Source organism: Megascapheus bottae, chromosome 21, assembly GCF_031878675.1.
Source record: "Megascapheus bottae isolate mThoBot1 chromosome 21, mThoBot2.hap1, whole genome shotgun sequence".
NCBI classification, from domain to species: Eukaryota; Metazoa; Chordata; class Mammalia; order Rodentia; family Geomyidae; genus Megascapheus; species Megascapheus bottae.
The window spans coordinates 17,820,262-17,834,384 of NC_143529.1; the positions used below are offsets into that span (position 1 = coordinate 17,820,262).

General features: G+C 35.6%; 1 protein-coding gene across 1 annotated transcript in view; it reads right to left on the reverse strand.

Annotated features, from left to right (window-relative positions):
- Acadl (acyl-CoA dehydrogenase long chain) overlaps window positions 1-14,123 on the reverse strand; it is a 37,292-nt gene that overhangs the window by 3,564 nt on the left and 19,605 nt on the right. The window contains exons 6-10 of the mRNA XM_090354747.1: window positions 13,798-13,962; window positions 13,030-13,131; window positions 12,122-12,235; window positions 4,413-4,540; window positions 1,555-1,641 (exon numbers count right to left, since the gene is read on the reverse strand). Of these exons, the coding sequence (XP_090210873.1) occupies window positions 1,555-1,641; window positions 4,413-4,540; window positions 12,122-12,235; window positions 13,030-13,131; window positions 13,798-13,962 (596 nt within the window). The remainder of the gene's footprint in view (window positions 1-1,554; window positions 1,642-4,412; window positions 4,541-12,121; window positions 12,236-13,029; window positions 13,132-13,797; window positions 13,963-14,123) is intronic.

Sequence of the window (14,123 nt, forward strand, 5' to 3'; positions counted from 1 at the left end):
TGATTCCTGGGTACCACATACTCAGAAAAAGTTGGAAGTGACTCAAATAGCAGAGTGCTAGCCTTGAGCAAAGAAGTGTCCAAGGACAGTACCCAGACCCTGAGTTTCAAGCCCCAGGACTGGCAAAAAAAAAAAGAAAATCATTTAGCTACTTTCTGTGTGCATTCTAAAGTGGAAAAAGAAAAAAAAAACAGTTGCATGTTTTTATAAATTGTTATACATTGTATATACTCAGTAATTAAAACTTTCAGAGCTGCTCAATCACTAGGGAAGATTAGCAAATTGTATCTATGCTAGAGATTCTGTCCTTAATGAAACTTGAATAAAATGTTATTTTCTTCAGTAAGACAAATGTTTGCAATTTGGCAATTTTTTTTTCCTTTAACATACGGATAAAAGGTTTTCTCAATAGCATTGTTATTTTCTATTTCAATTAGATTTCACACACACAAACACACACACACACACACACACACACACACACACACACACACACACACACCACTGGGGGAGGAGTTTCTTGTATTGGAGTTAGTGAATACTGGTTTTATGCTCATTGGGCAGGCATTTTGCCACCCAAGTCATACCCATACCCCTTTTTTTGTTTGGGTTAATTTTCATGTAAGGTAGGTACTGTTTGGGTTAATTTTCATGTAAGGTAGGTACTGTTTGTCTCAGCCAGGTTCAGGCCTCAATGTTAGGCCTCCTGCACAGCTGGAATGATAGGTATGCACCACCACACCCAGCTTGTTTATTGAAAAGAGGTCTGGCTAATTTTTTCCTCTGGCTGGGCTTGATGTGATCTTCCTTGATCTACATCTCCCAAGTAGCTGAGATTACAGTCAGTCATAAGCCACTACCCACTATCCTTGAGAAACCGTTCTAAAGTGAAAATACTGTAAAGCAAGCAGAAAAATGCTTCCAGGATGAGAGGGAGAAATATCAACTGGAAACTAAGGCAAAGACTGTAAGAAAAGAGAAAGCTATGAAAATGGAGGAAAAGCTTTGAAGAAGGAACTATGAAGTGGTTTCTGTTTTTCACTCAGAAGATTCATATCTAGCACAATTAAAAGAAGTGTGTTTACTTCTATTGATGAGATAAAAATATTTGGAAAAAATACTTTTACTTTTCAAAACTAACTAACCAAGTATTTAAGTTATGACACTTTACGTACTTTGGTATGTAGCCTAATTATTCTCATTCAGCTATTTTTTTTCCTTACAAAGTAACATGGGAAGTGGTTCAAGTGCTTGCTCAGCAGTGCAAGAAACCTGGATCTGATACCCAGTTCAACATAACAAAAACAGTAAAATTCAAAATAAGCAAATTAAGATACATGTATTTCAAAGCCAAGCATTAAGTTCTTATGTATTTTCCTTTACTTCTTCTAAACATAACAAAACCTTACTTCTATTTGACTGCATATAATCCTTAGTGAGAAAATAATTCTGTACCTTCTTTCCCTCTGTATCTGATGTACAAAGTACACTAAAGAATTTTTCTTTTTCTATTTTCATATGATTTAGAAGAGAATAAAAAAAAAACATACTTACTTTGCAATAGGATACTCCATCATGTATCCTGAGCCTCCATGAAGCTGAACGCAGTTATAAGCTACATGGTTCTGTAATTCAGATGCCCTAGATGAGCAAAATAAAAAGCAAAAAAAGAGAAAAGTTGAATCTATTTTCATGAGACTCTTCATAATCAGGACGTAGACAGTTATCCAGCAACTCAAATAGGCATATCAGACAGCTAGAAAGGCTGATACAAATTACATACAGAATAAATTCAGGTGTACTTTCACATAAACAATATTAGGGCTAGAAGCAAAATATGGAAAACTCAGAATATCAGGTTTTGGCTATTTGGGCTTGAAAAGGGTAAAGAGTGGAATTAGGTTTAAGCTATTTAGATTCTTTATTCATCTGAACTATTTAGCCATCTAGAACTTTTTGCCTTTGTAATGTCTTTCCTTCTCCAAACATGTAATGATCTAACAAGACAATTCTGTGTGTGGGTGTGTACACATGTGTGTACATGTGAGGTGTGTGTGTGTGCTGATAATGGAGCTTTTTTTTTTGTTCTTGTTAGTCATGGGACTTGAACTCTGGGTCTGGGCGCTGTCCCTGAGCTCTTCAGCTCAAGGCTACCACCATACCCTTTGAGCAACATTCCCACTTTTGGATTTCTGGTGGTTAACTGGCGATAAGAGTCTCACCTACTTTAGTGCCAGGGCTGGCTTAATACTAGAGCTTTAACTCAGGGTCCTGGATTCTCACTGGCTCCCTATTTCCAAGGCTGGTACTCTACCAGTTGCGCCACACCTCTACTTCCCTAAAGACAATTATGAATTTCAAAAACTAAATATTTATGGTTCTGGGTAACACTGATCAAGATGCACTGTACTCAGAACGTGACTTACAGAACTGTAGCTTCTTTGTAAAACCACTAAAACAATAAATTAAAAAAAATTATGGTTCCAGTCTATCAGAAACAAACTGAAGGCAGAAGTAAAACCTCAAGGGTTTACTACTGAAGTGCATGCCTTCACATAGGTAGTAACTTTAGGGGATGATTAGGGCTTGGAGGGGAGGAGATACTTTCTCTGATCTTACACAATTGTTTGTTTTACAGGGCTGGGGACTGAAACCCAGGTCTTCCACCTGCTAGGCAAAAGCTCTACAACAGAACTTACCCAGCAACAAATTAAACTATCAGTGAAATCGATAATATGAATGGTAGGGTTAAAATACCCTTAAGATAACAATATAAGGGGCTGAGATGTAGGTTAGTGGCAAAGCGCTTGCCTAGCAAGTGCAGTGTCCTGGATTCAATCCCTGGTACCAAGAAAGAAAAGACAAAAAAAAAAAAAAAAAAAAAAGGTTAAAAATAACAATATAGGCTGAGAGCTTGGCCTAGTGGTAGAGTGCTTACACAAAGCCCTGGGTTGATTCCTTGGTACTACATACATAGAAAAGACTGGAAGTGATACTGTGGCTCAAGTGGTAGAGCACAAGCCTTGAGAAAGCCAATAACAGTGCCCAGGCCCTGGGTGTAAGTCCCAGGACTGGCCAAAATAATAATAATAAAAACAACAATATACATTAGTTTATAGTTCTTTTCTACTTCTCAATGGTAGAAAATATAAGGCAAAAGTATACAGATGTACATTTTCATATTTAAATTAATTTTAACTCAAGCCACAAGACAGGTGAGGATGTTCCTAGAAAAAAACTAATAATCTAATGATTAAAGGACAAATCTCTGGGGATAGTTATATGTGGAGTTCAGTATTTTTTGTGCTTGGCAAGTATTTTAGAGAACTATTTACTTGGCTATAATTAGTAGTTCTGTTTCCATGTTAAATGTCATTATGCTTATAATTCTGGTATTTTCAAAGGATAAGGTCAATAATCTGTGAAAGCTTCTCTTTTCTCAATAATATCTAAAATTCTTTTTTTGTGTGTGTGCCAGTCTTGGGGCTTGAACTCGGGGCACTGTCCCTGGGCTTTCTCATGGCTAGTGCTCTACCACTTGAGCCACAGCACCACTTCCAACTTTTTCTGTGTATGTGGTACCGAGAAATCGAACCCAGGGCTTCTTTGTGTATGCGAGGCATGTACTCTACCACTAGGCCACGCTCTTGATCTGATTTTTTTTTTGCACTAGTTAAAGAATTTGTTAGAAAGTCTTCCCAGAAATGCAAGCTTTTAGTAACTTTACATTTCTGTCTGCTAGCAAGTTTATCATTATCATTATAGATTTATTGCATAAAAGCTTGATATATAGTTCTTTGTTTACAAGTACTTCATGTTTCACACTACTATTCATCTAATTTAAATCAAAGCCTTTTGAAATTTAACAGTAGTACTGTGTTTCTTCATTAAACAGAACATAGAACTTTTGACTGTACAGTATTTTTTTCCCCCTCAGACCAGGAAAACACTTCACATAAGAAAAATCCTATCAAACCAAATTATTTCAAGGTTAATACAAAGCTGTCCCCAAAAGAATCAGAAATAACTGGAATATGTAATAGAAGAACTGAGGCTTCTCTGAAAGATCCCTCACTGTTTCACTGTTCTACCCTTTTAATCTAACATACTGCTTCTCTGTAGGTAATATGTACTTAAATGGCTATGTAAATGAACTCATCAGTCACTCTATTTCAGTCCCTCACTCTTTTATTTTAAATGGTAGCTTATAAATTAAATACCAACTTGCATAATTTCTAGCACATTGCTAACAGGCCTAATAGAACTCTGCAGCAGTATTTTAAATCTAACTTTTACAGCTATTTTTCATTTACACAGCCTCCTTCCTTTAATACCCTCAAGGCTGCACTAAAAGTTGGCAGAATTCCATAGCAGTCCCAGAAAACACATTTTAATTATTGTAGAATGCATACCAATATTTCGCCATGGAAGCAGAGGGAGAGTCCAGGCGTTTCTTTTCATGAAGCTGTAGACAGTTGTCCACAAAAGCTCTGGTTACACATATGTTTGTTTTTAATTCTGCTAGTTTGTGTTGTACTGTCTTGAATTGAAAGAAAAAGATCACAGTAAGAGTACACATTTTACTCCATATCTCAGAATTACACATACACACACACACACACACACACAAACACAACCTCTAGAACAAAATCAAAGTGGAATTACTGGAGTTTCTTCCCACAAATTGGGTGGGTGGAGGGAGGGCATATGTTCTTTAATAAAATTAAATTAAGCCAGGAGCCAGTGGCTAAAATCTGTAATTCTAGTTACTCAGGACACTAAGATCTGAGGAATGGGGTCTGAAGCCAGCCAGCCAGCCTGGGAAGATAAATCTGGGAGACTCTTATCTCCAATTAACCAGTAAAAATCTCAAAGTGAAGGCATGGTTCCAATAATCATGCACAAGCCTTGAGTTTAAAAAAAAAAAAAAGCAAGAACACAAGACCCTAAATTCAAACCCCAATACTAGCACTAGCACAATTTTTTTTTCTTAGACCCAGTATAGTTCAGTGCTAAAAAAAAAACTTGTGCTGAAAGATATAAAAATAGCTATATTACATAAATTAAATCTCATGCTTTAATCTAAAATTTAAACAAAGAAAACTACTTTAAAACACCATGGTTCTACTGCATGAGCACCATCTTATGGTGCAGTACTTCAGGTACAGCTTCTTAAAACACCTTTTTTCATCCAAGCACACTTCCCTATACTTCCATCTTGCCTAGATGTAAAATAACAAAGAAACAAGTTGGAGGGCAAATCCAACACCTTCTTTTATCTCTTTCCACCCTCTCTGTCAACTTACGTAGCCAGTCTCTAAGATCAATGAAATGTTCTGTCTTGTCAATGTTAACATACCATGGATTAATCTTCTCCTACTGTCCAGGGGCAATCAATAGTATTCCTGTTCCATTTATACAAACCTCAATTGTTATTTATGGCTCCTGCTTTGGTAAAGTTTTATTTCATTCTTCACTCTTGGCTCTCACATCCTGAACTTTTGAGTTTACATCTGTTGCCGCTGGCACCAGCTCTTCAGGAAACTGGCTTGGACTTGAAATACTGGCGCATTCTATTTATAGTAGCTTACAAAAGTACACCCTATTCTAGCTGAACTCTGAGGCCCACTGTGGTGAGCTGGCTCTACCTTCCTTCTGAAATTCAGATAAAAATGTTTTTGAGGGGTCGGGGGGAGGGAAATGGGGACCAAGACATGAGAAAGGGTATCAATGTATGTGAATTAATGCACCTTCTATCTGGAGAATATAATGTAACCCTTCTATTAATTACAATAAAAATATATGAAAAAATGTTTTGATCATTCTGCTGTAGAACTTAAAAGCCATTCACTATGGCTCAAAGTGGATGTTACTCCTGAAACTACTTGGAGTAATTCAAGTTAGAAATTAATGCGTTCCACCTATCTGTATACTTCCCTTGGAAAATAATACTGTTTTGTATCTACAATGAACGAGTGGAGGAAGAATGCTACTGCCACCTTCTGAACATGCTGTGAACTTCTGCAAGAAGGTAATGAATACCAATATATTTTAAGAATTCTGAGCTAAGCTGGGCACCAGTGACTCACACTTATAATCCTAGCTATTCAGGAGGCTGAGATCTGAGAATCATGGTTCAAAGCCAGCCTGAGCATAAAAATCTGAGAGACTCTTACCTCCAAGTAACCACCAGAAAACAGGAAGTAGCACTGTGGCTCAAGAGCACTAGCCTTGAGGTGAAGAGCTCAGAGACAACACCAAGGCCCAGAGTTCAAGTCCCACAGCTGATCAACAGCCCCCTCCCCCGAAAAAAACAGGGGGAGGAGAAGGGGAACAAAAACATGAGAAGGGGTATCAAGGTTTGAGAAATAATGCACCCATTACCAGACAAATGTCTGGTAACCCCTCTATACATTATCCCAACAATAAAATGCAATAAAAAAAAAAGAACTCTGAGTTAAATTAGGAGACCTAAGCACTTATTTTCAGGAGTTTTCATGAAATGTTTACTCATTGATTTATATCTAACTATCTATCTATATATCTATATATAGTAATGTTAACTATATTAATCATAATAATTACATTTTATATATTAATTATATATAATGGGAAAGTAAATACACACATATATATGATTATTTCCCCACTTAGACACTTCAGCTGGAAAATGAACAATCTGACAATTTCCATTGTATTTGATGCTACCTCTAAGAATTTACATACTATTTTAAAACATGAATGAAAATCTCAGCCTGATTCTCTCATACAAGAGCTTTTCCTGTGTAATTCCTGAGATTCTTGAGACTGAAGCTAAATTTCAGACCAGGCTGAAATAAATTAGAATTTTTACTTTAGTCCAGGAGTCTGAAAAAAAAAATGTTTCCAAGAGCTTATGATTTACACCCTTCAGATAGAGATTAAATATTGACATATTTGTGGCACTGGACTGTGTATTACTAAACAGAATATAACTTTGTTCTTCACTGTAGACACCATGGCATCCTCTCTAAAATCAATCTCTAACAAATGGCAGCTAATAATTGCACTTCATTTTATTAGCAGAGTATTTTGAGTGATCAACTTGCACAAAGCAAAATCCTTAATAGCCATTGATATTTGCTAATAGGTAATAATGCAGCTAGCATTAAAATCCATCCCAAATTACTAAATGGATGGGTCAGAATCTCTTTCAGCTTTTGAATATCTTAGAATTTCAGAATTTATAACCCATCTTGAAGAGGTGACAATTAGTAGTCATTTAAGCAACAGCTTAAATGACTTAATGTAAAACAAAACAAATAAAATTTGTTAATTTTACCACTATTTAACTCATGGCTGAAGGGTCTAGGAACTGTTTTAGTGCGTGAAGGACAAAGTGTAATTTTCCCTTCTCCTATTCCTTTCCCTAATACTTTGTGTCTTTAGAATCAAGAGAATCTACTACATAGAAAATGACTAAGAGCCCTCGTTAGAAAAGAACATTCCATTTCACTTCATTGCTCACTAGGTGAAGGAAACAAGAAGAGAAAAACAGAGTCATCCACTTAAGGATGTTGCCTTTTAGACAACATATGTTTCTCTTCTTTTCTTTCTTTCTTTTTTTTTTTTTTGCTACAAAAATGCAGTTAAGGGTAGGGAGTTTATGCTAGTAGAGTGCCATGCCTAGCATGTACAAACAGTTCAATTCCTCCATACCACATACATAGAAAAAGCTACAAGTGGTGCTGTTGCTCAAGCAGTAGAGCTCTAGCCTTGAAAAAGCACAGGGATAGTGCTCAGGCCCTGAGTTCAAGCCTCAGGACTGGCAAAAAAAAAAAAAGATAAAAAAAAATTGCAATTCAGTACAAATGTACTATAATACGGAAATGTTCTGTGAAACATGCCATTAGGCACTTTCATCACTGTCTAAATGTCACAATGGAATTACACAAATCTTGACTGGATGTCAATCTACAGGAACTACTGATACAGTTAAGACATGGAAAACAAAATGAGGCTGCTGTTGGCATGAACATGGCAAACTGTTTTGCGATACACTTTGTAATAACTAAATGGAAAATACCCTAGAATAATAACCAAAAGTGCAGTGTAATACATATACAAGGAGTATAATCAGTTATTTTCAAGTACTATGTAGTCTGAAAAATTGTATACATGATATTTTATATGACTGCTTGGCTGCACCAGCATCTCTACAAAAACTTAGGTAATAATTAAGCTATCATGTTATGATGACTATATCACTTGCTCACGCATGCAGTCCACTGACCACAACAGTCTTGAATATACTTTTTAAAGAAACTTTAAGCCAGGTGTGGTGGCTTACCCCTGTAATTCTAACTACTCAAAGGCTGAGATCTGAGGATCGCAGTTCAAAGCCAGCCCAGGCTTCACTAAAGAATGTGAGACTTTTGGCTGGGAGTTTGGCCTAGTGGTAGAGTGCTTGCCTAGCATGCACAAAGACCCGGGTTAGATTCCTTGATACCACATTCATAGAAAAAAGCCAGAAGTGGTGCTGAGGCTTAAGTGGTAGAGCTCTAGCCTTAAGAAAATCCAAGGACAGTACTCAGGCTCTGAGTTCAAGCTCAGGGCTGGAAAAAAAAAAGAATGTAAGAATGTGAGACTTCTTATCTCCAGTTAACCTCTAGAAAAGTGGAAGTGGGGCTGTAGATCATGGGGTAAGGCAGTAGCCTTGAGTTGAAGAGCTCAGGGACAGCATCTAAACCCAGAGTTCAAGCCCCATGACTGATGACAAAAAAAAAAAGGAACTTTTAATCATAAAGGAAAATAATAATAGTTTTCTAGTTCCATCATGTTTAAACAACAAATCACATCTTTTTGAGGCACTTAGGTAATCTATGTAATATTATAATCATCCTTGATGTAACCTAATATAAATTCTATAAATAGGAAAAGCATATCTGCAGAGGGATGGAAATTATATCTAGTTGATCCCATGTTTAAGTTGGCTTAAACTTTACTCTATAAAAATGTTTTAATAAACATTATTGGTGAAGGCTGGATTTTTGAAGCAAATGCTAGTATTCCACTTTCGGTATGAATGTTACATTTTGATAGATGTGAAGAATTTCTTTTATATTTCCAGGAACTTTAGTGTATATTTCCAGAGTCATAGATAGCACATTACAGTTGAATGCTCAATGAAATTAAAAAAAAATTAACCAACAGAAACTAATCATACGTGACAGCACTTCTCTATAGATTATTGGGGGTAGGGGTGGGGATTGGGTTGAACTTAGGGTCTTGCACTTATCAGACAGGTGCTACTGCTTGGCTCATGCCTTGACACCAATTTGCTCTCACTGTGGTTTGAATAGGTTATTTTTGTCCAAGTTACTCTGGATCATGATCCTTCTATTTACACTTCCAGCATAGCTGGATGGCAGATGCACACCACTACTGTGCCTAGCTTTACAATAGTTGAAAAGAGTCTTGCAAATTTTTTCCTTTAGCGAGCTTTCCACAGGCTCAACCCTAGACTTCTGAAATGGCTAGAATTACAAGTGTGAGCCACTGTGACCAATCAGTATTTTGAGTAAGATAATAAATGGACATTGAATCTTGTCCTCCCTCCAAGATACTAAACACACATGAGTGTGATTGTGATCCCTGAGTTTTCTGAATGCTGAAGGGGAGAAGTCAGGCACTGAGCCAGAGACAGGATTACCTCATTGCTCTTAACTGGGCACAGTGAGGTATACCTGTTAATCCCAGAATTAAGAAGGCCAAAATAGCAAGACTGTGTTTGATGGCAGGCTAAAACTATAAAGCTAGGCCTTCTTTCAGAATACAAAATCAAGCAAAAATCTTAGCTTTTAAGTAAATCACAATTTAGCAATTCAACTGGACTTATTTTGTCATCCTTATGTTTTTAAATCTTTTCTTCATAGAATGTGTATATTAATGAGATTGTTCTAGATATTTCATATTAGTTAAGACAGGATTAAAACATGCTAATGGAAATACAAACATAACTATATAGACAAAAAAATCTATGACTCTATAATCATGTTTTATTTCATAAACTGATATGTTTCTATGAAATATAAACCATTAGCCTAATTTTGATTAAGTTCTAAAGATTAAGTCCCAGAGAATGTAATTAGAGATTCCCTCCTTGAACAATTGTTTGTTAAACTTGTCATTTAAAATATGATGTAAACATAAGCCATATAATGATTGTTGTTCTTAAGGTACTATGTTATCTCTCATCACTTCTACTGTCCCTTGGTTATCTCATATTGTTACACTATCTCACTTTGTTACCTGATATATCAGATATATTTGTATTCGGTTATCTGAAATTGGATAGGGAACGGGGGAAAACAAGAGGAGGGGTGGGGGAGAGGGGAAGGGAAATGGGGACCATGACATGTGAAAGGGTATCAATGTGTGGGAATTAAGGCACCATTTATCTGGCAAATATCATGTAACCCTTCTATTAATTACAATAAAAACTATATTAAAAAAAAGACAGGATTAAAGACATTTTTTCTTTAAGACATTAGAAAAAATGACAGCAAGCAGTTCTCAAAAGTCACAGAAGCGTGATAGCGCCTATAATCCTAGCAACTGAGGAGGCTGAGATCTGAGAATTAGAATCACAGGCAGCTTAGGCAGCAAAGTCCATTAGACTGTGACTTCCAATTAATCATCAAAAAGTCAGAAATGAAGCTGTGGCTTAGATGGTAGAGCATTAGTCTTGAGCACTAAAGCTCAGGGACAGCTCCTAAGCCCTGAGTACAAGCCCAGCACACACGTAAGAAGAGACAGAGAAAGATCATATTTCAAACAACAGCAAGACATTTGCAAAAAAAAAAAAAAGATCTCCCATATTCTAACAAAATGGACTAGACATTATTTAAGGAAAAAAATAGTATTAATGACTGACCTAAGTAAAAGAATATTTTAATAGGCAATATTAAAAAAGCACTTGTGTTTTATTCCATCAAGTCCTCACAGTAAATATATGAAATAGCTACTAATTCTATTAACAAATAGGACAGTATCTCTATTTGTAAGTTTTGCAAACAAGCAGAAAAGTATTTCTGAGAGCATACACAACTTAAGTAGACCTAGACCACAGAAACGTCAGTAACTGTGCTAAGACTTAAACCACACTTGCACCCAATTTCCCTAAAGCTGTACACTCTAAACATAACTTTACTTCTCTTAATCTGAAATCCTTTTTGTGGTTTCTAGGACAATACTTTCCTGATTTGATTTGTTTCCTAACTTTTATTACCAGTTGTCTTGCCAGACTTTTCCTTTCTTTTTTTTTGGGGGGGGGGGGAGTTCTTTCTCACATTTTTTTTTCATTTTGAGTATCTACATTTTATTATTTTTTATTTTTTATTGTAATTAATAGAAGGGTTACAGTTATATTTGCCAGACAGAGGGTGCATTACTTCACATATACTGATACCCCTTCTCATGTTTTGCTCCTCATTCCCCTCCCCCCACCCCTTCCCTTCATCTTCTTTTTCCCCTTCCCTTTCCTATTTCAAATAAACATATATACAATATACCGATAACAATGTAAGATACTGTAACAGTATGAGACTTTTCCTTTCTTATTTCAACCTTTTTTCCCCCTGATTTTCCATTATTTCAACCTTTCTTATTTCAATTTCAAATCTGGTAGTTTCTTCCCTTAAGTCTTATTTTTAGTCTCCCCTCCCTGCCCCTTTTCCCCTTTCATTTTCTACTCTATTTCCCCTAAGAATCTCTTCCACTTTCTTTTTTCTTTGCTTTGCTTTTTTTTTGTTGTTGTTGGTCATGGAGCTTGAACTCTGGGCCTGGGCGGTATTCCTGAGCTCTTCAGCTTACTGCCCTACCCTTGAGCCAAGCCCCACTTCCCATTTTCTAGAGATTAACTGGAGATAAAAGTCTCAGGTCCTTTTGTGCCTGGGCTGGCTCTGAATCTTGATCCTCAGATCTCAGCCTCCTAAGTAGCTAGGATTACAGGCGTAGGCCACTATACCCAGCTCTCTTCCACTTTCATGGTTTCCAAAAGCATTTTAATATCAAAATTTAGCAAATTTATGTTCATCCAAGACTTATTCCAGTTAAATAAATAAACTAATAATAAGCTTACCTGTATATGTGCAATTGTTTTTCCAAAAGCTTTTCTCTGCTTAACATAGTTCCTGGTTTCTTCAAACATGAATTCACAGGCCGAAATTGCTATATCAGCAATTAGAAGCCTTTCCTATAACCCAAAAGTTAGGTCTTAAATGATTCTAATCACACAAATAATTTTAACATAATTTCAATTACAATAAATAACCTTATGACTAAGGCTAATCCTATATTTCTATAAATGACTATATGTATTATATAATTATATGTAATTTATAATTTATGAATTTTATTGATATCTGTGTACTGTATAACAATGTATCTGCAGAAATCAACATCGTAAAGTGCATAGGTTAAATTCTACTTATATGAACAAAACTAGCCTTAGGCAGTTTAATTTGATTATGTTGTAATTAAATGCTAATTAATACATTTCACTTAAATGACACTACTCCTAGTTGTTTATCCTTGTTTCATGTTCAGTTCATGTCATGCAGTCACTAGACAAATCTACCCTATAATATGCTGACATCTAAGACCAGTAATCATTATCAAGCAACTACATGTCAAAAACACAAGTGGAAATGATTTTAACTAAAATTTTTAGTCTGAATTTAAAATCTTTACCATTTGACTGAGATATCTAAAAACTGCCCATTTTTTTGGTGACACTGTCTTATAAAGAGCTAAAAGCTCTTGTTTTATAGTTAAACTGAAATCGTTCTAAGAACCACAGAACTGAAATACCTATAGTTCCTTACTTTATAAGTTTTGGTTGGATATCATTCAGTTCAGTTATTTATACAGCTTATACCATTTATAGTTTTTAAACCTAAAATTAAAGTCAAATAGTTGGCTATACCACTAGTTTTGCAATAATTCAGTATTATCCTAAAACAGTGACTCTTTATAAGTGTTTCTAACCTGTGGAAGCTCTTGCATGAGGTAATAGAAACCTTTATTCTCTTCGCCAAGTAGGGCACTAGCTGGCAATCGAACATCTTCAAAAAATAGTTCTGCAGTATCCTAAAAGGCCATACAATTAAAGTAAAGAATAGTTCATTTAAGTTTCCAATAACTCAGTGAGTTAACTTCTACAATTTCCATAAAAGAAAAAAATAGAAGTCATATAAAAACATATTGAACACAGCAGTAAATGGTAAACCACTAATTCAAATTCAGGTCCATCTGATTCAAAGCTTGTGATTTTTACCATGGACATTCACTCACTGTCATTCATGTCCTAAAACTATCTAGTGCTTTAGGTACTGGAATAAGAATTTCTAATATAATAGATTATATTATATTTATATATATCCATTATATTATGCTATATAAGATTATGTTTTATTTATAAGCATCATATATTATATATACAAAACATAAGGTTTTCTTAAATAGGAGAAATATTTTCTTCAGTTCTTTAATAAATTTCATAAACAAACAGCTTACTACCTTGCAGATAATTTTGCCATTTCAAAAGCTGGTATTTCAAAAACCTTGAAATAGTCCCCTTCTTGACTACCAGCATGTGATATAGTGGCATTGGTGAGAATAAATCTCCACTACCATTTATAAAAACTTATTTTAGGAATTCCACATAGGGAAGTATATACCACATAAAATTCTGTATGTCTTTCTTGTGACTGAAAATAAACTGAATTATCTGAATATGACTTTATTATAGCTTACCTGAGCTTTCAAACCCATTTTATTCAACTTCTGCCCCTTGGTAAATCCTTTCATCCCATCTTCCACCAGGAAAAGGCTAATGCCATGGGCAGGAGAGCGAACTTCACGATTTGTGACAGCGACTACAATCACAACATCACTTAACCACCCATTAGTGATGAACGTCTGCAAAACCCCAAAAACACTATAATGCTCTGCAATATTCATATTCACATACAAGTCAAGATTAGAGAAAGCATACTCAAGACTAAAACAGGGCAGGCATGTTTTTGTACTCTGTGTACCTGATCTAGGTAGACATAAGGTTGATTTTCATCTGTGAGGTT